At 41.3% G+C, this 23,611-nt stretch overlaps 1 protein-coding gene across 2 annotated transcripts in view; it reads left to right on the plus strand.

Moving 5' to 3' along the window:
- Positions 1–6,443: 6,443 nt before the first annotated feature.
- The window catches only part of CD101 (CD101 molecule), a 55,091-nt gene continuing 37,923 nt past the window's right edge, over positions 6,444–23,611 (plus strand). Inside the window, exons 1-3 of one of the 2 annotated variants that reach the window (XM_073234465.1) lie at positions 6,444–7,842; positions 14,730–15,110; positions 16,419–16,835. In XM_073234465.1, the coding sequence (XP_073090566.1) occupies positions 7,800–7,842; positions 14,730–15,110; positions 16,419–16,835 (841 nt within the window). In that variant the 5' untranslated portion in view covers positions 6,444–7,799. The remainder of the gene's footprint in view (positions 7,843–14,729; positions 15,111–16,418; positions 16,836–23,611) is intronic. The other variant, XM_073234464.1, reaches the window with a different exon arrangement.

A 23,611-nucleotide genomic window follows, 5' to 3' on the forward strand; every position in this document is an offset into this window, starting at 1 on the left:
TGCTTGGCTGGGGCTGGCTGGCCTCCCCCCGAACTCTCGTATGGGCCTCATTTGTGTCCTAGGCAGGGACCACCTCTCGTTGCAAGGTCTTCAGGGGCTGGGACTGTGTCCTGGTTACTGTCTTGCCCAGGGATTGGTGGTCCCAAGCATGTAAAAGGGCTGGCAGTTTATACATGCACAGTTAATGCTCTACTGTGGGAAATGGCTTGCATGCTTCTCAGTGAACTGGGGGGATTCTGCTCACATGAAAACATGATGCAGTCAGAGCTGGTCTTTAGCAGTCTCCTGCCTATTACTGGACCTGATCCTGCATCAGTTTAAATTAAAAACAAACACCTTGCATGCCTCCTGTGTGTCCAGGTGGTGTGCTAAGCACAGGGAACCTGCCACTCACTCACTCGCCTGAGGCCTTGGCACGCACTGTTTGCTTGCCTGAGACCTCAGCCTGTCTCACCTGGACTTCTGGCAGCTCCCAGGGGGCTTTTTCTGCCCCTTTAGGCTAAAGAGGACCTCCTGACAGTTGCTCTGGTGGGCTGAACGCAGGGGCCACTCACTGCTGTGGCTCATTGTGCTTATTGTGACATAGCTAACAGTGGGATTCTTATGATGTGCCAGGTACCAAGCGAAGTGCCTCAAGTCACCCTGAGGTGGCTCCCGTAGAAACTTTCACCTGCTCTCCATGGAACTAAATCTTCCAAATAAAAGCCATTCCATTTCTTCCAACCCACAGGACAATGTTCAGGGCACACTTTTAAAATACAGGTTTATTATTATTTAGGCATTGCAGGAACAACAGATCAGAAGATAACTGCCATTGAAAAGATAGTTTGTTGATTCACAGATCCCAAGAGGAGGGGGCACACCAGGCCATGGGGGTCTCGCAGGGAAGGGCTGGGGTTGTCAGGAGGTAGAAGGAGGAAGGCAGAGAAGCATAGGTAACAGCCTTTATTGGGTTTTCACAGGAAGGAACAGACAAGTCAGGGTAAGCAGGCTTACGATTGATTCGTTTGGATAATTTCAGGGGCTCTGGGGAACAGGGGTTGTGCCTAATTATCTGGAACCTGGTCCTGGAGTGATCAGGGAGCGGACAGTGGTCCCGAGTATGAGAGGCTGAGTGGGGCGGGGCGGGGGCGGGTACCGACTCTGGATTGGTGGGCTTGTGTGTAATGGGCATGCCCACAGGGGACTGGGTTCCTCCCTCCGGGAACATGCTAGCCCAGGAGAGGCGGGCTGTCCGGGATTAGCAAAGCCCTAGATGTCAAAGTACCAAAACACAGAAAGTAAAGTGACGTGATAAAAGTAAGATGAATTCTCTGGAAGGACAGTAGAGAAAATTGCTTGAAAAAAAAATTGCTATCAGTTTAGGACCAGGGTGTAAAAGACTGGGGGACAAATCATGGAAATGTGGAGAAAGATTCTGTACTTTGGTGGCTTCACAAATGTTTTTTAAATTCTTATTCCCTTTTAAAGAAATCAAACCTGGAAGTTACTGAAAAGACATTATAGGTTTTGATTATGCCAGAAAGTGATAGGAGACTACAGACACCAGAGACATATTTACAGGAAAGACCTAGGCTTGTGTCAAGAGATGGGTGAATAAATACGTATGTATACGGTTGAGGTGAAAATAAAATGTGTAAGAGAATAGGGGCCTTTTTATGATTCTCAACTTATCTGACATTTTCTGTTAATTGACCAACTAAAAACTCTCTGCCAGATAATGGAGTTTCTATTATTTCACCATTCTTACAGACGAGGAAATTGAGACTTAGAAAAATGAAGTCAATTGCTCAGATGAGTAAGATTTTAACCCATATCTTTCTGACTCCAGACTCTGCACAGTGGTTCCCTTCCCTGTGGGGGATACGTTCTAAGACCCCCAGTGGACGCCTGAAACTGTGGGTTGTACTGAACTCTTTATACCAGGCTTTTTCCTATATGTGCACACGTATGATAAAGTTTCATTTATAAATCGTGCACACTAAGAGATTAACAATGATAACTAATAATAGAATAGAACAATAAACATACTGTAAAAAAAAGCTATGTGAATGTGCTCTCTCTCCAAATATTTTACTCACCCTTCTTGTGATGATGTGAGGTGATGAAATGCCTACACGATGAGATGAAGTGAGGTGAATGACGTAACCATTGTGACATAGCATTAGGCTACTACTGAGATTCTGAAGATACAGCAGGAGGACCGTCTTCTTCCAGAATGTGGTTGACTACAGGTAACTGAAACCACGAGAGTGAAACTCGACAAGGGGTCCACCATACATGTTCTAGATGAACACTCCAGCCAAAGTGCCTGGTATTTTAGGCATTCAGTAGGTATTTGTTGAATAGAGAAAGATGAACAAGAACTAGACCCTGCTCTTATGAAATTCATGGTATTACAGGAGAGGGAGACATATAAATAATTCATTTTATTACTATAGCATAATTAAAATTACAGAAGTTTACTGACATAGCACAGAGGAGGAAGTGAACTGTAAGTTGTCAAAAAAGATTTCACATCAGAGATGCAGACCTAGACCTAAATTTTTTTTAATGAATAGCCATTTACCAGGAGGGATGGGGCAAGGTTCCTGAGGGGATAGCATTTGCAAAGTTAAAGAGGGAAACAATGGTGAGACATATTAATAGAAATACAAGTGGTTCTATGTCTGAAAGGCGAAAGTTGAAATTAAAGTGGGAGTTCCCAAGAGCCAGCTCATGAAGGTCAAGTTGAAGTACTTGGACTTGATCTTCTAGAGATATTTGGGCAGCCATTAAAAACTTGTTTCAAGAGAGTGAACGGCTAAGTTTGCATTTTAGATTGCTCTGTTAGCAGGAGTTGTGAGGGTGCAGGCAAGGCTGGAAGATGAATTGCATTAGTCCAGATAAAAAATTGAGAACTTCAACTCTGACAGCAACAGGTAGGATGAACTCATAAAAGATTTTAGGAAGAACTGAGGACTTTGTAACAATGTGGAGCGTGGAGGCCCACCATGGGTGTGGAGTGGATATTGGGGCACTCAACCACAATGGGCAATACCAGTGAAAGAGAAAACAATGATTTCAGCTTTAGACTCAAACTTGAGTTTCCTGCAGGACCTTGAAATGGAGATATTCAACACCAGCTAGGTCACTGGTGTGCTGAAGGGAGAAGTTGGTGTTGATGTGTATCTGATTGTCAGTATACAGATGGGGGAGGAGAGGTGGCAGCGTGGGAGTGCAGGGCTGACTATAGAGCCCTGGAGAGGAACACAACAGCAGGGGTGGGATGGAGAAGATCAGTGAGAAGGAACTTCCAAAGAGGTGAGGGAAGGCCTTGGAGAGAGAGGAATCAGAGGAGGAAGGGAAGAATTCCAAGCAGGTTGGCCATGGCTAGTCATCCCTGACACCACCAAAAGACCAAGTCAAGGGAAAGCTGAGCTGTATCTGAGCTGAGCTGGCATGACCCTGGGTGTTTGCATGAGGCCAAGACAGACTGCAGCAGGCTGAAGTGCCAGCGAGTTAGGAAATCAAACAATACAGAACACTGGGAAGTGGTCAGAAGTTTAAAGAAGGGTGGGAAGAGGGCTGAACCTAATGGGGAATGGTGGCTGTGCAGTGGGGTAGGAGACCCCTGAGCTTTATGGGCCAAGTAAGCAATGCATGGGCACCTGTATCCAAGGGGCGGGGATAGGAGGGACCTGGAGCCCAGGTGAGAAGAGCCTCCTGCCCCTCTTTTCCTTTCTCCCCCTCTTTGGGGCCCATTCTGAGCTCCATCCTTTTCTTAAATCAGAACTGGTTGTCTGTAAGGAATAGCCCTTCCCAAGGGAGTATTTGGAAGCAGCAGATGGCCTAGGAATCCCATCTGTTTCTCTTTCTGCTCCCATCCAGTGTTCTCCATCTTCTATCCCCCAGCCCACGTCCCCACCCAATGCCCCGGCCTTTGCCTCTGCTCGCAGATGTCAGGCGTTTCCCCACAGATAGGGGGAGCCACCACCCAGCCTGAAGAGCTCCTCAGCCTTGGTTAACGACCTGTCCCAGTGAAGCTCCTGGTGAAGCCAGGCCACAGGGAAGTACGAGACCTGGAAATCATTGTCCATCATGGGCCAATCTGGAAGTGTGCCCACTCAAGGCCTCAATTTCTTCCCTTAGTCTTTGCGGGCAGTGCCTGAGCTGACCAAGGTCCCTCCCTGTGGTGTCCCTGCTTGGTGTTCCATACACGTAGACATGAGGCTCAGCCCCAGGGCTTCCTGTACCTTGGCATATCCAGTACTTGTGGAGAAGCCCTCAATTTGACCTGAATTGTAAGAGTTCGAGCAGCAAAAGGGCAAGATCACAATCAGCTTCCTGCTGACCTCTTGTGAATTTTCTTTTCCATCTCATACACATTCCACCTTCTGAAAATCCTGAGTGGTAAGCTAGAAGGTATAACAGAGCACTGAGTCAAAGAAGGCAGCCTTAGAAAGTGGCCATTTCCTAGCCATATTGTCTTGACTCTGTTGGTTCCTCTGGGATCAGTTTTCTGATCTGTAGAATGGGATTAGTAACACCCATCACATGGTGATATGAATTATTCTATAAAACTGCATATGTCACCTCACACCAGTAAGGATGGCCACCATCCAAAAGACAAACAACAAATGTTGGCGAGGGTGTGGAGAAAGGGGAACCCTCCTACGTTGGGAATGTAAATTAGTTCAACCATTGTGAAAAGCAATATGGAGGTTCCGTAAAAAGCTCAAAATAGAAATACCATTTGACCCAGGAATTCCACTCCTAGGAATTTACTCTAAAAATGCAGGAGCCCAGTTTGAAAAAGACAGATACACCGCTATGTTTATCGCAGCACTATTTACAATGGCCCAGAAATGGAAGCAACCTAAGTGTCCATCAGTAGATGAATGGATAAAGAAGATGTGGTACATACACACAATGGAATATTATTCAGCCATAAGAAGAAAACAAATCCTACCATTTGCAACAACATGGATGGAGCTAGAGGGTATTATGCTCAGTGAAATAAGCCAGGCGGAGAAAGACAAGTATCAAATGATTTCACTCATATGTGGAGTATAAGAACAAAGAAAAAAACTGAAGGAACAAAACAGCAGCAGAATCACAGAACCCAAGAAAGGACTAACAGTTACCAAAGGGAAAGGGACTGGGGAGGATGGGTGGGAAGGGAGGGATAAGGGCAGGGTAAAAGAAAGAAAGGGGGCATTACGATTAGCATGTATAATGGGGGGGCATGGGGAGGGCTGTGCAACAGAGAGAAGACAAGTAATGATTCTACAGCATCTTACTATGCTGATGGACAGTGACTGTAATGGGGTTTGTGGGGGGAACTTGGTGGTGGGGGGAGTCTAGTAAACATAATGTTCCTCCTGTAATTGTAGATTAATGATACCAAAATAAAAAATAAAAAAAACTGCATATGTGAAAATGTCTGTCAGAGAGCCTAACATGTAAAAGGTCCCTGTTTAAATATTTCTCGGGCCTGAATGCTTCAGACAGGAAGCCACAATACCTACCACTTTGATGATTCTGTGGCACACTGGAGCATGTCATATCTAAAAAACAACACATACCTTTTCATTAGTCTTCCAGGAACTGGAACAGGATTTTTTCTTTAGTACATTCCGCAGCTGCTTCGTCCATTACTGGCCCTCTCCCTCCATCAGAATCAGGAACTACATTTTTACATTCCTTTCAACTGATACAGTGCAGTGATCCCCAAGATAATAGAATAACTGTCTCTCTGGCTGGCTGTACTTTTTTCTTTCTTCTTTTTTTCTCCTTGACAACAGAAAATTTCTTTTTTTCCCCTCCAGAAAAAAAGCGACATCACCCTGTCAATGTTAAATTCTGGCAGAAATAGAAGCACTAAAATGGAAAGAAAAAAAAGAAATTTTGGCAACAGCCAGGAATGAGAAACTGCATAGCATTTACTTGGTTGTATGTATTTCAGGAAGATGGGGTACTCCGTATTATTGGCAATGATTGTCTCTGGGATCAGTGCTTATTTCTAAAATAATTCTTTTCAGTGCATGTAGCAAACTGATTGCATCTGTGGCCTCAGTTCTTTACCCCTCCTGTTACATTCTTTACCCTGTTACATTGCAGTTCCTCTCTGTATAAAGACCACCTTGCATTTGGACTTGGCCATGTGACTTGCTTTGAACTATGGGATGTTAGAAGTCATGATGCAAGTCGAAGCTTTAAAAAGTGTTGGCATGTTTCCACTAGTTCTTCTGGACCCCTGACATCACTGAAAACATGCTCAGGCTAGCCTACTAGAGGGATATGCCAGGGATCCAAGCCAGGGCCATCCTAGATCATCCAGCTTCTTCCAGGAGACCCATAGGTTTCTGAACTAAAATAAATGTTTACTGTTGTAAGCCACTGAAGGTCTGTGGTTATTTGTTACACAGTAATAACTAACTGATACAGGGCCTTTGCCTAAAATTTTGGCACCTGGGGATGATGGCTCATGACTTCTCCAACTTGAAAGGTGAACAAATTACTGTACTTCAAGCCCCACTGATATTATAGTTAACAGCTTGGAGAGGTAATTTGAAGTCTCCATTCTAAGTAAACTGCCCTTTAATTGGTCCCTAAATATAGCCAGCACATTGCAGTCTCTGTAACTTTGTATGTTTTCATTTCTCCCTGCTGGAATGTCCTTCCCTCTCCTCTGCCTATTTGAATCATGCCAGATCTCCAAAGACCTACATAAAATTAGCCTTTTTTTAAATGCGCTATAGCTGCCCCTGGCCTGCAGTGGCCTCTTAACTCAGGGTATTTCTTGCTTGAGCTATAAATTGGATACTCAACACTTGCTGCCTTATATGGCTACCATTTCTTAGCTACTGTTTATTAAATTAGATTCCAGGCAAGGCCCTTCTTCCAGTCCTTTTATCCCCTAAGCTTTTCCTGGTACCTTGAAAAGGGAAGAACAGGACCTTTCACTAAAGACAGTAGTATTTGTAGGTTGACTGATACCTAGGGGCTAATTTACTAATGAGTAAAACCAAAGGGGGAAAAATTAAAACTCAGAAAAGGATAGAAGTTAGGGGCTTCCACACCTGAGTCTGTCAAATGTTACCCCATCCCATTGGGAAACTAAATCCTATCTTAAACTATCACCTTCCCCCTGAAGATTTTCCTGATTTTCCATTCTCACTGAGCACTTCCTGTGTACTGGGTATTGTTCTGAGTGCTTTCAGTGAATTAGTTCATTCAGTTCTCATAGCATTCTTATGGGGTACATACAATTTGCATCTCCATCTTATAGATGAGGGTTAGAAAAGGTTAATTAACTTTTCTAAGATCACACAGGTTTTACAAATAGAATCTGTGGGCAAACCCAGGCAGCCTGATTCTAAGCCCATCTTTGTCCCCAACACCTCATGTCTCCCCAGTCTCAGGCTTTCCAGGGTTCCTTCTCTTGTTTCTTAGTCCTATCCTGAGATGGCAGTGGAGGTAAGGGAAATTTCTGCTTGATTTTTTATATATTCTCTTTACTTAAATTCCCTCATGATTACCTAATGGTACACATTTAACTAGGATGAGTCCATCTTCTCTTGTTTTTATCTGTATGTGTTTATTTACCCATAAAGATAACTTTTCACACTGAAATTTGCGTGATTAGCCAAGAAACGTAATGCAAACAGTTTTTGCATTTGCAAGCCATCTCTTTCTCAGTAGGCTGAAAACCACAATATATTGCTTCCTCTTTATCTCTGTAGAGCAAACACAGTATTTGTCACTCAGCATCAGAACTTCAGTAACGCTACCCAGAAAGGTCTGTGCTGGTCCAAATGGCACACATCCCACAAGTGGCGTCTTTCTTTCTCTTTCTGAGTAAGTGTTATAATTCTGCCTGTTTCTACTGTAATCGGGGCTAGTCAACTGGAGGCTGCTGGGTGAAGGAGGAGGGCAATTTGTGTTTATAGGAAAAACTCTGCCACCCACCTCTGGCATTGGGAGGAATTGCTGACTTGCAGACAGTGGTTTCATGGCTTACCCAGACATCCTTGAGTCCCAGGGAGGAGCAATGCTTGCTTGAGTCCCATGAACCTGATCCCACTGTGTTTTACATTTGATTATGTTGCTGGATCTGCCAGTTTTGCTGGCCCTGCCTTTACCCTTTCTTCCTGGGGTGACCCATCCCCAGAGTAAAAAGCTGAGCTCCCTGGACTCAGAGGTGACCTTAAGGGTCGCCTGTTATTAGAGCTTAACTAGATAGGTGACTTTGGAGATGTGGCTGGATGGAAGGGAATGGTATGAGAGCATGTGGTAGTTTTAGGTGAAGCTGAAAGAAGGTTCTGGACTTCACCTATAAGCCGAAGAGGGAATTGCCTACTAAGAGACTGAGAAGGGGGCAGGAGGATTCACTTGGCTCTGCTGAAGGGCATATAGAGAGGCCTTAACTGGCCCAGGGGCATTTGAACATGTTAGAACAGGGTGGAGGAAGGGGAGAGTTGGAGGTGGTGGAGAACAGATGAACCAGGTAGAGAATGAGTGGGTAGAAGAGGTAGCAGGTGCTTTTTTGGGCTATGGGTTCTATCTGCATCTGGTGAAGCCTATAGATCCCATCTTAGAATAATTTTTTAAATGCCTATAATAAAATGCATAGGATTTTGGGGAAATAATCATATTGAAATGCAATTATCAAAATATTTTTAAATAAGTCATAATGTAGTAATTATTTTCATCTTTACACATTACATAACAAGCTCTAGAAGTGGTATATTAACCACCAGACTTCAAAGTAGTGAGTATGAATGATATTTCAAGATTATCTGCAACAATTGTAACACAATGTGAAAACATCTATGGTTTATCGTCTTCATTGGTGATTAGGAAATTTAGAAGAATATACTTCCAAGATTAGTGAAAATAAAGATGCAGGTGTGTTTTTTTCACCCAAGTTTATGGATCATTTAATCCCATATGTGGACCCAGTTTAAGAATTGTGTTGGGGAGATTGGACTGAGTTAGTGCAGGGCTTTGAATGACTGGGACAATAGGAGAATGACCTGAGCTTATACGCAGTATGACCAGGGCTGAGGCTGACACACAAAAGGGCACTTAATTACATTGGCTTGAGATGAACTGGGCTTTTGTCTCGGGGACATTGGGTCATGTGAGGTAAGGATCACATCTGGGGCCTGCTGGAGCGAGGTGGCCTTCAGGAGAAGTTACTAGGACTAGTTGCTGGGTGATTGATGCCCGCCAGACTGGCTTGGCAGTGCTGATGGCTCGGTGGCTGGTGTGTTCCTGATTGTCCTGTTCAGCTGTCCGAGCATGATTCTCTAGTGTCTGTTCTTTGGGTATTTGGACTCCCGTTGGCTGTGTTTTGGGGGAGACTGGGCTTATATTGTGCACCAAGTCAGACAATTACAAATTCTCTCCCCCATCCCTTTTGTTTGTTTGTTTGTTTGTTTGTGACCAGGCTGGAAGGCCTGGTGGGGTGGGGGAAGTAGTAGCAACCAAAAAGGTTCAAAAAGGGGAAGTGGGAAACTTTTCCTTAACCTATTTAAACAAATCCCTGAACTGGGTTACATATTTATTTCTCCTAAATTCTGACTCATCGTAAGCACCAATTTTGTTTAAAACCACAGTTTCTATGTGAGGAACACATAAAAATCAGAAAGTAACTTGAAAATTCTACTATTTGTCATTACACCTGTAGAGGGACAATTACAAATAATGAAGGAAATCATTAAATGATGATCAACTGCATTGTTTAGCAAACGTATACTCTGTCCTGATTAGTTTTTTAAATAAAGACTGACTAGTCCTGTTAGGATATGGGGCTAGATGAGGTTACTGTCATGAGCTCTTGGACTTAGCATTTAACTTTGCTTCGTTTATCTGTCACCACTCACCTTGACTAGCTGTCCTACAAATAAAAGCCATTAACATGGAAGGGTCCTGGGGAGGAGCTATTGTTTGCCTTACTGAGACTGGATTCATGAAAAAAAAAATCTAAAGTATTGATTGGAAGCTCTCTCAGCCTCCAAGCACACAGGATTTTTGTAATGTAAAGAAAGAGAAGTTGCTTCTTGTGTTTGGTGTTGTCAGGTAGACTTTGTGTAATGTGGAATCATTTGAAGTTGCTGTTTTGGATATCAAAACTGGTCAAGTGTGGGCCATTTTATATGTTCAACTTAACATACTATATTGTTCACTCTAACAAATACCATTCAAAATACTAAAATGATGAATTTGGCAATCCCAGTGATATTCTTTTAAAAACCCAATACCGTCAGGGAATTCTTCATGTTTCAAAAGTGTGACACTAGTGTAGTATTGTAGTAGCCAGCAGCGTGCCCATCAGTCAACAAGAATTTGCACTACTGTGCAAAAGTACTAGCCTTCTGTCCATTAAAAGAGATGGCAATGAGACAGTCCTCCAAGGTATTATATTCCTTAGGAGGAGAAGGGATTTGTACAATAGATCCCACAGACAATATAATTATAAGATGCTTCAATGCATGATCGGAATGCATAAACTTTTGAATTCACCTGTCAGTCAGTCCTGTCCATCTCAGAAATATCTGTGAAAACTCCACACTGTTTCTTTTCCTTTTCTGAGAAAACAGTACCCTCCCCATCATGTTCTTGATCTCATCGTCTACCAGGACCTTCCTCCGTTCATCCTCCTCTTGGGTGCCATCTAGCTCTACCCTCTCCAGCTCCTCTGTCTGTAAAATGCCCATCCAGCCTTCATTCCTTCTGCTCCCAATTACACATCTTAGCTGCCAGCCTATTCTGTTTTCCTTCTCCATGAAACTTGAAGTCATTATACTTCCTGCAGTCTATTCTTACCCTTGAACTCCTCTGCTTCTGCTCTATTGAAATCTTTTACGAAGATCTCCACTGACAACCTCCTCATCAAACTGAAAGGACTCCACCTCCGGGCTCCCAGCAGCATTCAGCAAGCAGGCAGGTGCTCTCTTCCCAGAGCACTTGGCTTCGTTTGGTCTCCCAGCTGCTGGGTCATGGCTTCCTCCCACCTTCCTCACTCTTTTTCTATAGGTGTTGTTCCTCATCCTAGCCCCTAAATAGAGAGATCCTCTAGCAATCTTTCTTTCACCCTAATTTCCAGGACATTTTCCTTCTGCTAATCTTCATGGAAGCCTTCCTCTGATCCAACTCATCACTCCCTAATTTTCCTGAACTGACCTAACCTCCCTCTAGAGCCCGGAACTCTGCTGAGTTACAAATGCATTTACAAGCAGTGAGAAACAGTGGAGACAGCCAGGGATTTGACATTCACTAATCTAGGTACAAGACTTGTAAATGGCTCAGCCATTTACAAGTCTGACATTACTAAACATGGCAATATCACAGTATTCTTAAAAGGATTAGATTACGGGTATTTTCAAAGTGTTGGGTAGACTTTAAAGTAAATGTTTAAATATTATTCCCAACTGTTCCCTGATATCCCTCCTGTTTATTCTGGGGTACTCAGATTTAGTATTTCCCAAATTAATGCATTATCTTCTCCCTCACTCTTGAAAACACAGCAGTAACTCTTTCTGATATCCTTATTTCTGTTAACAAAACCATTATTCTCCCAGTCACCCTCTCAAAACCTAGTATCATCTTTGGTTTCTTCCTGCCTTCCATCCATCCAGCCACCCCTTCTACCTCCAAGGATCCAAATACTGAAGAACTCTAGGATTTTATATCCACAATGGCTCCTAGGTTATAGGCCTTTTCTCTCCTGCTGCCTTCATCACTTCTCTCCTGGGCCACTATAATCACCTGATGTCTATTTCCAACTTCCATTATCCCACAGGCAACTGTCAGGCAATTTTTCCTAAGACCTTTCAACCACTTTCAGTGGTTTCTCATTGCCTAATCAATCAAGTCCAAAACTCTAAACATGATAGCCAAGTCCTTTGTGTTTAGACTCAAAATTCCTGTCCAATCTGACCTCTTTCTATTAATCTTCATGGAACCTTTCCTTTAATCCAACTGATTCTTCCTGAACAAGTCTTTTGAATTCTACCTATACAGTCTTGTCATGAAGTCTCCTTCACCTAAAAGGCCCTGTCTTCCTTAAGTTAATATCTCACTCAGAGAGATGACTAACACCCTACTCGCCTACTGGTTTGCACAATAAAATGTTTCAAATGTGGTACCCATGTCTGAAAAGTCATAGAAAATCTTGGATAAATGTTGCCTGTCCCCCAAAAATAATAAGTCCTGGAAACATGCTCTGATATAAACAGGGCAGAAACCACATTTCTAAAAATATTTTTGTGAAATATAACACCTAAAAAAAGTTAGTAAACACAAATATGCAGTTTACCAAAGAAGTAAAAAGTAACCACTAAATTCGTCAAGAAATAGATTTCCAGGATGGTAGGAATACCTGTCCACTTTGCCACATGCCCCATCCAGATCCCAACCCTCCCCTGACACATGCTTTCCTGACTTTTGCGGTAACCACTTCTAGATTTTTTTTAATGGTTTTATCCCGTATGTTTTGTCTTGCCAATGGGTTTCAGCCCCAGGCACGTTCGCTATGGATTCAATGTGACCAAAGAAATGACAGTAGAACGTTATACCCAGAAAGGGTTATACCCAACTTTATTTCCAGGTGGCAGGTCAGTCACTAGAATCGCTTTCACTCAGAGCGAGTCTGTATGCAGCAAGCCGGTCTCTGCCTCTGGGCTCTCTCTGTCCACACAGCTGTCCTCTGGGCCCCTCTGCCTGCACAGCCATCCCATGCAGCCATCCTCTGGGCCTCTGTCCTCTGCTCTGCTCTCTTCCAGGCTTGCAGCTCTGCCACCTTGTTGCCCAGAGCACTGGGTGGAGCTCTTTATATAGAGTCAATAGCAGTGCATTGCCCACACATGTGTAGTAAGCTAGCCAACCAAGGCCAGGTGAGAATCCTGGCCACAGGAACCTTCATTTTATTCACATGTTTGTATCACTAAACAATACAGTGTGGTTTTGCCTGTTTTTATATTTTTCTAAAGGGTAGAATCATTCTGTATATAGTCGAAAAGATTCTGAAGTATTCTACATCTTCCATTAAACACAGTCATCCACACTACTGCCACCATTTTCAATTCATCCACTTTGATTTCTGTGTTTTATTCCATTTTATGAATGTACCACAGTTTGTCTATTGTACTGTTGATAGACATGGATGGTCTCTAGCTTGGGGTTTTCATGAACAGCGCTGCTTGGATATTCTCTCACAGCACACACATTTCTCTAAGATGTATGTCTACGACTGGTTGGCATTGCTGAAAATGTTTTAAATTGCCTCTATAGTATAAGTTTTTGGTACATAACAACAGATTGTTGACTTCTTACAAAAGAGCTTATTACAAAAAAGCATATTCTAAGTATATCACAGTAAATGGGATTTATAAACAAGTCAGTGTACTTTAAATTATTACTGGAAACATGTGGTTGGTTGATTGGTTGATTGGATGTTTGCTTGTGTTCCAGTTTTGCAGTGAGGATTCACATGTGTAATTTTTCACTGACTGCTTCAGGTGACTGCTCACCCTTTCTCCATTTTTTTGTAGGCCCCCTTCTATCAGAACTGTTTTCATTCCAGAATTCCTACACTCAGCCTTATCATGGTCTCTGTAATATCATTTTCCCTTTCGCTCACTTTTTTCTTTCTTGTCTTTACTCTTTGTCCTTGTGTATTCACAAAGTTCAGTAGATGCTCTGCTTCTTCATATGTTTTCATGACCTCTGCTCTGTTCATTTCGTAACACTGGGGACTGCTCTCCGTGGGACCCCTTGCACTGGGCCCTCGGGAAAGACGTGGGGCACCCTTGCGGCATCCTTGTCTTTTGTTCTTTGTTCTTTCTCTACCACAAAATAAACTAACCTTTAACACCAACATAATAAAGAAACACATAAATTTTTTTTCTGAGAAATGCTTGATTTTGAGAATGTGTATGTCCAAGAAATGTTACCATCTAATAATGTCTTCTCCTTTCAACCTGATACTTGAGATTTGTCCCAACAGGAACATGCCATCATGGTCCCAAACGAAAAGTTTTGGTAAGAGAAGAACTAAAATAAATCTAATCTCAGATCCTGCTAGGTTTGACACGCATCTTTAATGAAGCCTTTCAACAAAGCCATAGTGGCTCTTTTAAAAAATGACCAAACAAAAAGCCCCCAGATATAAAAAGGAAGTGCTGCTGCCTCTTCAGAGCTAATTTTAGTTGGTCTTGCATCAGACCCGGGCAGGAGCTATGATAGTTTCAACCAGCCAACCAGCAAGAAAAAGCATGGCATCACCGGCAGTGACGTAGACACTGCCTCTCCTGCAGTCCTTTGCGTGAGAACAGCCCTGTGATGACAGGTACCCAGGAACTGGAGGCTTTGAGGAAGTAGATGCTGAATTTTCCCATAATAATGTAAAAGGTGAATTATCATACATAGCTAACTTTAAAATAAGGGCACTTAGATAAACATATGTTGTATAGAAGTGGCCTTCCTAACACCGACGAAGCAAACCTTTTAAGAAGAGACTGCATATTACTAGGGAAGTTAAAGTTATAAAAGAACAATTAAATCATCAAGTCATTCCACTGCTCCACAGCCTGAAGAAGGTTGGACATTTGAGCTGATTATAGCTAATAACCTGCGATCTCATTTACTAGAATGGTAATACAGGGAGCTACCTAATGCGGCACATTGGGAGCTGGAGCACTAATCTATTTTTATTCCCCTTTCTTTCTTCTGCTTCCAAGCTAAGCTCAGCATTGGCCAGAGAGAAGTAACTGTTCAGAAAGGACCACTGTTCAGAGCTGAAGGTTACCCTGTCAGCATTGGCTGCAGTGTAACTGGCCACCAGGGACCTTCTGAGCAGCATTTCCAGTGGTCTGTTTACCTGCCAGCAGTGCCCACTCGAGAAGTCCGGATCATTAGCACCATGGATGCCACCTTCTCTTATGCAGTGTATGCGCAGCGGGTGCAAAGCAGGGGAATCTACGTGGAGAGGGTTCAGGGCAACTCTGTCTTGTTGCACATCTCAAAGCTCCAAATGAAGGATTCTGGCGAGTATGAGTGTCACACACCGAGCACTGATGAAAAGTACTATGGGAGTTACAGTGCGAAGACCAATCTCACTGGTAAGCTGCTTGCACCCCTCTGCTAGCCGGGCCCTGAGAAGCCAGTCTCCACCGTCAGAATGCCTTCCCATGTGTCATGGCTTTCTATGGTGCTCTTTGCTTTGGTGAGAGCCCATGTACCACTCTGGATATTTTGGAGATTTGTCACAAATAGGTATCTCATATTTTGTAAAACTCTCCTCCATTCATTTTGCCCATCAACTTTGCCATGAAGATTTAGTTGTGGTCTTCCCCAGGCCTTTCCACAGCTATCCATTGATTGATAATGGCAACTGCACTAGACAAAGCTTTGGGAGTTCTCCCCATCTTATGTCTCTTCTTGGAGGCAGAACATTAATTTGATAAGAGAGCTGAAACTAATAGTGGTAAATCATTAACTCGGAAATGATTATTCTCAAACTACCAATCTCTGGCATATTCACCTTTAAGGAGAGGCCACAATCCTTGTAATTAGTGTTTTGTACCCTTGCCTAGAATATCTTATCACCCCTATTGCAGCATAGAAAACTCCTACATATACTTCAAGATGCAGTTGAGATATTACCTCTTCTGTGAAACCTGTCCTGTCTCAGTTAGTATTCCCATCTTTGTGTCCTCTTGGTACTCTATTCACACCCCTATTATTGGCACATTCTCATGTGGTTTTTGGCTATTTATATGACTCTCTCCTACCTCACTCTGAGCTCCATGAGAAAAGAATGTTTATTTCAGCGCCTAGCACAGTGGCTGGCACTGAGTACATGCTCAATAAAAATTCATTGATTGAGTTGTTTGCTTTCCTATAAGCTTAGGCTGGTGTGATTTCCTTTGAAGAAGACAGTGGTAGGGTAGTAGGGTGGTTAAGAAAACTTTGGTAAGGGTTTCGTGGGTAACATTGGCTCTGGATGATAGACTATACAGATTATTTATAAAGGATTAAATTGAGGCCCAAGGAAGTGAAGTGACTTGCTCCAGTTCATGTAGTCAAGTAGGGACAGATTTAGGATCAGAATCTAGCTCTTCTAGATTCTACTACTTTTTCCCTTTAAATACTCTTCATCTGAGTAGCTAAGTTTTGGGGAGAGTTTATGCTAAGAATGTCAAGTCAGGGTCAGTACATCAGAGAGTGGTTAGGTTTGCCGAGTTCATAGCCTGTATGTACATAGATGCCAGTGTTCCCATTGGCAGTAGGTAAGCATATGGCCAGCCAGTGCACAAGGAACCCAGAGAGGTGCTTTACTGACAGTGGGTCAGGGTGCCATCTTCATCTAAGGAGGCTGGTCTGACCAGTACTGGGCCAGTCAAGTGTCATCATTCCTTTGCTTCTAGTCATTGCAGATACCCTCTCTGCCTCCATGAGCCCCCAGACTCTCACTAAGGAGGAAGGAGAGCCGTTGGAGCTTACCTGTGAGGCGGCCAAAGCCACAGCTCAGCACACCCACCTCTCTGTCACCTGGTACCTGGTGCAGGATGGAGAAAAAAGCCACGCCGTCAAGATTATTTCCCTCTTGAGAGATTTTATGTTGGTCCCTGGGCCCTCGTATGCAGAGAGGTTTGTAGCTGGTGATGTGCGACTCGATAAGCTTGGGGTCACCACCTTCAGGCTGTTCATAAGGAGGCTCCGGCCCTCAGATCAAGGTCAGCTGTTCTGTGAGGCAACTGAGTGGATTCAGGATCCAGATGAAACCTGGACTTTGATCACAAAAAAGCAGACAGATGAAACAGCGCTGAGGATCCAGCTGGCAGGTAATTATCTTCTCAGGAAATTCATGAATATGCTGGTAGTAGGTCTTTATGGGATATATTTTTGGTTTTGTTTTTCTGATCTTTTGTTGAATCTACAAAAACACACTTAGACAGTTTGAGTAAATGCTGTTTTTATTATCTGGAAGGCATAAATAAAAAGCATGACATTCAGTTTTGGTTCTGTCCACAGGTGGTTTTCTATGGGATAAAATCTGTTGAATGGCTAGATAGATTCCACAGACCATGCATGGAAGTAGCTCTGTCACCATTCTTAGCAGGCTCTGTATAACCGCTTTATCTACATCAGCTAATTTAGTCCTAACAACCATTCATGAGGCAAGTAGTCAACTCCCCACTTTTAAAACAAGGAACCTGTGCCTCTGACATGCTAAATGATCTGCCTAAACTCACTCAGCTGGTGACAGGTGAAGCTGGTGTGTGAAGACAGGTGTATCTGCCCAGAGCCCACTCACCACAGACACTTCAGAATAGCTCCAGTTTTCAGCATGAAGTCTGTAGTGCCAGGATTTCCTTCCACTGACTTCTTTTCCAACTTGGAATGGTGTCCCTCTTCCTGACCCACTGACATTTTCTTCAAAGCCTCAGCTGTGGTTCCTGGTTTCTCTACCCAGGCTTTGGTCCATGAAAAGGAGGTTGCTGGGAACACATATATCCGTGATAAAAATAATGATCCAATGCGGGTTATTTATGTTTTCTTTCTTTTTTTTAGGAGGAGTGCTGTTCTAGTCCATTAAAAATTGTCCTGTTGGCCTTAAATGTCAAAGTGACTGGCAAGTTCTCTGGGGGTACATCACATGTGCATTTTTTCTCTCTTTTTAAACAGTTTTTAAAATGTAAACTAGTCTATTTTTATCTTTTTATACAGGTAAAACTTGTGTATTTTTAAGGTGTACAACATATTTTGATATACCTAGGCATTATGAAATGATCACCACAAGCTAATTAACATCCATCACCTCACAGTTACCTTTTGCATGTGTTGTGTATGTGCATGCAATGGGAACACTTAGGATCTACTATCAGCAAATTTCGAGTTCACAACACAGTATTATTAACTGTAGTCACCACGTTGTACATTAGATCCCCAGAACTTATTCATCTTGCGTAACTGAAACTTTGTACTCTTTGATAAACATCTTCCAATCCTCCCCCATCTCCTGGCAGCCCCTGCATTCTACTCTCTGCTTCTGCGAGTTCAATATTTTTAGAGTCCATGTATAAGTAAGATCCTGCAGTATTTGTCTTTCTGTGTCTAGCTTACTTCACTTAGCATAACATCCTCCAAGTTGATCTATGTTGAAAATGACAGGATTTTCTTTTTTCTCATGGCCCAATAATATTCCATTATCTATCTATCTATCTATATATCTATATCTATATCTATATCTATATCTATATCTATATCTATATCTATATCTATATCTATATCTATATCTATATCTATATATATACCACATTTTCTGCATCCATTCATCCATTGGCAGACACTTAGGTTATTTCCACATAGTGTCTGTTTTGAATAACGAAATCTCTTCAAGATGAGTATCTCTTAAAGATGCTAGTTTCATCTCCTTTGGGTATATACCCAGAAGTAGGATTGCTAGATTATATGGCAGTTCTATTTTTAATTTTGAGGAATCACCATACTATTTTTTATAATAGCTATACTAATTCACCCTCCCACTAACACTGCACAAAGGTTCCCTTTTCTCCACATCCCCACCACTTGTTGTCTTCTGTCGTTTTGATAAGAGCCATTCTAACAGATGTGAAGTGACCAATCTCATGGTTTTAACTTTCATTTCCCTGATGATTAGTGATATTGAGCATCGTTACATATACTTGTTTGCCATTGTTTGTCTTCTCTTGAGAAATGTCTGTTCAGGTCCTTTGCCCATTTTTTAAGTCAAGTTCTTTGATATTTTGCTATTGCGTTGTGTAAGTTCTTTATATATTTTGTGTATTAACCCCTTAGCAAATACATGGTTTGAAAATGTTTTCTCTAATTTTGTAGATTGTCTCTTCACTCTATGGATTCTCTCCTTTTCCATGCAAAACCTTTTTTAGTTTGATGTGGCCCCACTTGTCTGTTTTTGCTTTTGTTGCTAGTGCTTTTGGGGTCATATCCAAAAATCATTGCCCAAACCAATGTATTAGGAAGCTTTTCCCACTATTTCTTCTAGTAGTTTTACAGGTTTAGGTCTTAGATTTAAAATTTCAATCCACTTAGAGTTGATTTTTTTTTTTATAATATGGTATGGAAATAAGGGTCCAACTTCTGCATGTGGATATTCAGTTTTCCCAACACCATTTATTGCAGAGGCTCTTTATCCAACTGTATGTTCTTGGCACCTTTATCAAAGATCCGTTGACATAGCTGCATGGATTTATTTCTGGGCTCTCTATTTTGTTCCATTGGTCTATTTTCAATTTTGAGTACTGTACTGTTTTGATTACTGTAACTGTGTAATATATTTTGAAATCAGTAGTGTGATACTTGCAGTTCTGTTTTTGACCCAGATTTCTTTGGCTATTTAGTCTTTTGCGGTTCCAAATGAATTTTAGGATTTTAAACAAATTTCTATAAAAATAAATCCATTACATCTTATTACACTGGTGGACAGTGACTTTAATGCAGTATGGGGGGGCTACTTAATAATATGGGTGAATGTAGTAACCACAAAGGTTTTCATGTGAAACCTTCATAAGAGTGTGTATCAATGATACTTTAATAAATAAATAAATAAATAAATGCCATTAGAATTTTGATAGGAATTGCATTGAATCTGTAGATTTCTTTGTGTAGTATGGACATTTCACCAATATTTATTTTTCCAACACATAAACATGGGATATCTTTCTATTTATTTGTGTCTTTAATTTCTTTCATCAATGTTTTATGATTTTCAGGGTACAGATTATTTCCCTCCTTGGTTAAACTTATTCCTAAGTATTTTCTTCATTTTGAGCTACTGCAAAAGGGATTCTTTTCTTTCTTTTTTAATTGAGGTAAAATTGGTATGTAACATATAATTTTCAGGTATGCAATATTATAGCTTGATATTCTTACACACTATAAAGTGATTATCACCATAAGTCTAGTTACTCCCATCACCATACAATTGAGCCCCTTCATCCATTTCACCTACTTCCATCTTCTTCCCATGACAACCAGTCTGCTCTCTGTGTCTATAACTTCATTTTTATTTTGTTTTATTCATTTGCTTTATTTTTTAGATTTCACATGTAAAATGAAATCATATGGTATTTGTCTTTCTCTGACTTATTTCATTTAGCATAATACCCTCAAGCTCCATCCATGTTGTCACCAATGGCAAGACTTTCTTCTTTTTTATAGTATTTCACTCTATATATACACCTTATTTTTCTTTATCCAATTATCCATTAGTGGACACTTAGGTTGTTTCCATATCTGGACTACTGTTCATAATGCTGCAGTGAACATGGGGCTGTAGATTTCTTTTTGAGTTAGTGTTTTTGTATTCTTTGGATAAATACCCAGAAGTTGAATTGCTGGATCACATGGTAGTTACATTGTTAATTTTTTGAGTAATCTCCATACTGTTTTCCATAGTGGCTGCACCAATTTACCTTCTCACCAACAACATAGGAGGGCTCCCTTTTCTCAACATCCTCACCAACACTTGTTATTTCTTATTGTGGATAAAATGAAGGTTCCTTTGGCCAGGATTCTCACCTGGCCCTGGTTCTCTTGCTCACTACACATGTGTGGGCAATACGTTGTTATTGACTCTATATAAAGAGCTCCGCCCAGTGCTCTGGGAGATATGGTGGCACAGCTGCAGGAGAGCAGAGCAGAGGCTGGAGTGATGGCAGCACCCAGGACAGCGGCCCAGAGGACAGCTGTGCAGGCCCAGAGATGCAGAGGCAGAGACCGTCTTGCCGACTTACTCTGAGTGGATGGGATTTTAGTGATTGACCTGCCACCATGGGAATAAAGTTGAGTGTAACCCTTTCAGCCCAAGAACATTCTACTGTCATTTCTTTGGTCACATGGAAACCATAGTGAACTTGCCCAGGGCTGAAACCCATTGGCAAGGCACTTCTCTTTTCGATAACAGCCATTCTGACTGGTGTGAGGTGATATATCATTGTAGATTTGATTTTCATTTCCCTGATACTTAGGATGTTTAGCATCTGTAGGGATTGTGTCCTTAATTTTTTCTGATAGTTAATTGTTAGTGTATAGACATACAATTGATTTCTTTTGTTGTATGTTGGTTTGTATCCCACAACTTTACTGAAATAATTTATTAGTTTTAGTGTGTTTTGGTGGAGTCTTTTGGGGTTCCTATATACAAGATCATGTCAACTGCAAGCAGAACATTTTACTTCTTTTTTCTGATTTGAATGACTTGTGTTTCTTTTTCTAACCAATTGCTCTGGCTAGGACTTCTAGTATTGTGTTTAATACAAGGGGCAAGAGTGGGAATCCTTTTCTTTTTCCTGAGCTTAAAGGAAAATCTTCCAGCTTTTCACTGTTAAGTATTGTGTTAGCTGTAGACTTGTCATATGTCACATGTGCTTATTTTCTTTTGGATAATTTATTAATTTTAATGTTATGAAATAGCAGTGTTGTATTTTACAGTTCTCAAAGAAATCTTATTCATTTAATCACAGTGATAGAAGTGAAGAAATTAAATTACAGAAAATTGGCAAAATAAAATCACCCATAATCCTGTCACCAAAATTCAGCTATTATTTTATCTTTTTTCTGTTTATTTTTAGCGTGGCCACCCTTGTAGATTTTTTTTATTAAGGTATTATTGATATATACTTTTATGAAGGTTTCACATGAAAAAATAATGTGGTTACTACATTTACCCACATTGTCAAGTCCCCATGCATACCCCATTACAGTCACTGTCTGACAGTGTAGTAAGATTCACTGTTTCCTTTCTCTGTGCTACACTGTCTTCCCTGTGAACCCCACACCATGTGTACTAAACATAGTACCCTCAATCCCCATCTCCCTTCCTCCTGACCCCACCCTCCCACACCCCTTCCCTTTGGTAACTACTAGTCTCTTCTTGGAGTCTGTGGGTGTGCTGCTATTTTGTTCTTTCAGTTTTGATTTATTGTTATACTCCATGAATGAGGGAAATCATTTAACACTTGTCTTTCTCCACCTGGCTTATTTCACTGAGCATAATGTCCTCCAGCTCCATCCAGGTTGTTACAAATGGTAAGATTTGTTTCTTTCTTATGACTGAATAGTATTCCATTGTGTATATGTACCACCTCTTCTTTATCCATTCATCTACTGATGGACAGTAAGGTTATCCATTCATCTACTGATGGACACTAAGGTTGCTTCCATATCTTGACTATTGTAAATAGTGCAGTAATAAACATAGGGGTGCATATGTCTTTTTGAGTCTGAGAAGTTGTATTCTTTGGATAAATCCCAAAGAGTGGGATTCCCGGGTCAAATGGTATTTCTATTTTTAGTTTTTTGAGGAAACTCCATACTGCTTTCCACAATGGTTGAACTAGCTTACATTCCCACCAGCAGTGTAGGAGGGTTCCCCTTTCTCCGCATCCTCACCAGCATTTGTTGTTCTTAGTCTTTTCGATACTGGCCATCCCTCCTTACTGGTGTGAGGTGATATCTCATTGTGTTTTTAATTTGCATTTCCCTGATGATTAGCAATGTGGAGCATCTTTTCATGTGTCTGAATTTCTTCTTTGGAGAACTGTCTCTTCATATCCTCTGCCCATATTTTAATCAGGTTATTTGCTTTTTGGGTGTTGAGGTATGTGAGTTCTTTATATATTTTGGATGTTAACCCCTTGTCGGATATGTCATTAAAAATATATTTTCCCATACTGTAGGATGCCTTTTTGTTCTGTTGATGGTGTCCTTTGCCATACAGAAACTTTCTGGTTTGATGTAGTCCCATGTGTTCATTTTTGCTTTTGTTTTCCTTGCTCGAGGAGATGCATTCAGGAAGAAGTTGCTCATGCTTATATTCAGGAGATGTTTGCCTATGTTGTCTTCTAAGAGTTTTATAGTTTCATCACTTACATTCAGGCCTTGGATCCATTTTGAGTTTACTTTTGTGTATGGAGTTAAACAATAATCCAGTTTCATTTTCTTGCATGTAGCTATCCAGTTGTTGAAGAGGCTGTCATTTCTCCAATGTGTGTCCATGAATCCTTTGTTGTATGTTAATTGACCATATATGGTTGTGTTTATATCAGGGCTCTCTAGTCTGTTCCGTTGGTCTATGGGTCTGTTCTTGTGCCAGTACCAAATTGTCTTGATTACTGTGGCTTTGTAGTAGAGCTTGAAGTTGGGAAGCATAATTCCCCCAGCTTTATTCTTCCTTCTCAGGATTGCTTTGGCTATTCGGGGTCTTTTGTGGTTCTATATGAATTTTAAAACAATTTGCTCTAGTTCATTGAAGAATGCTGTTGGTATTTTGATAGGAATTGCATTGAATCTGTAGATTGCTTTAGGCACAATGGCCATTTTGACAATATCAAATCTTCCTATCCATGAGCACGGGATGTGTTTCCATTTATTGGTATCTTCTTTAATTTCTCTCATGAGTGTCATGTAGTTTTCAGAGTATAGGTCTATCATTTCCTTGGTTAGGTTTATTCCTAGGTGTTTTATTCTTTTTGATGCAACTGCGAATGGAATCATTTTCCTGATTTCTCTTTCTGCTAGTTCATTGTTAGTGTATGGGAATGCAACAGATTTCTGT

The sequence above is a fragment of the Manis javanica genome, chromosome 4 (assembly GCF_040802235.1).
Source record: "Manis javanica isolate MJ-LG chromosome 4, MJ_LKY, whole genome shotgun sequence".
NCBI classification, from domain to species: Eukaryota; Metazoa; Chordata; class Mammalia; order Pholidota; family Manidae; genus Manis; species Manis javanica.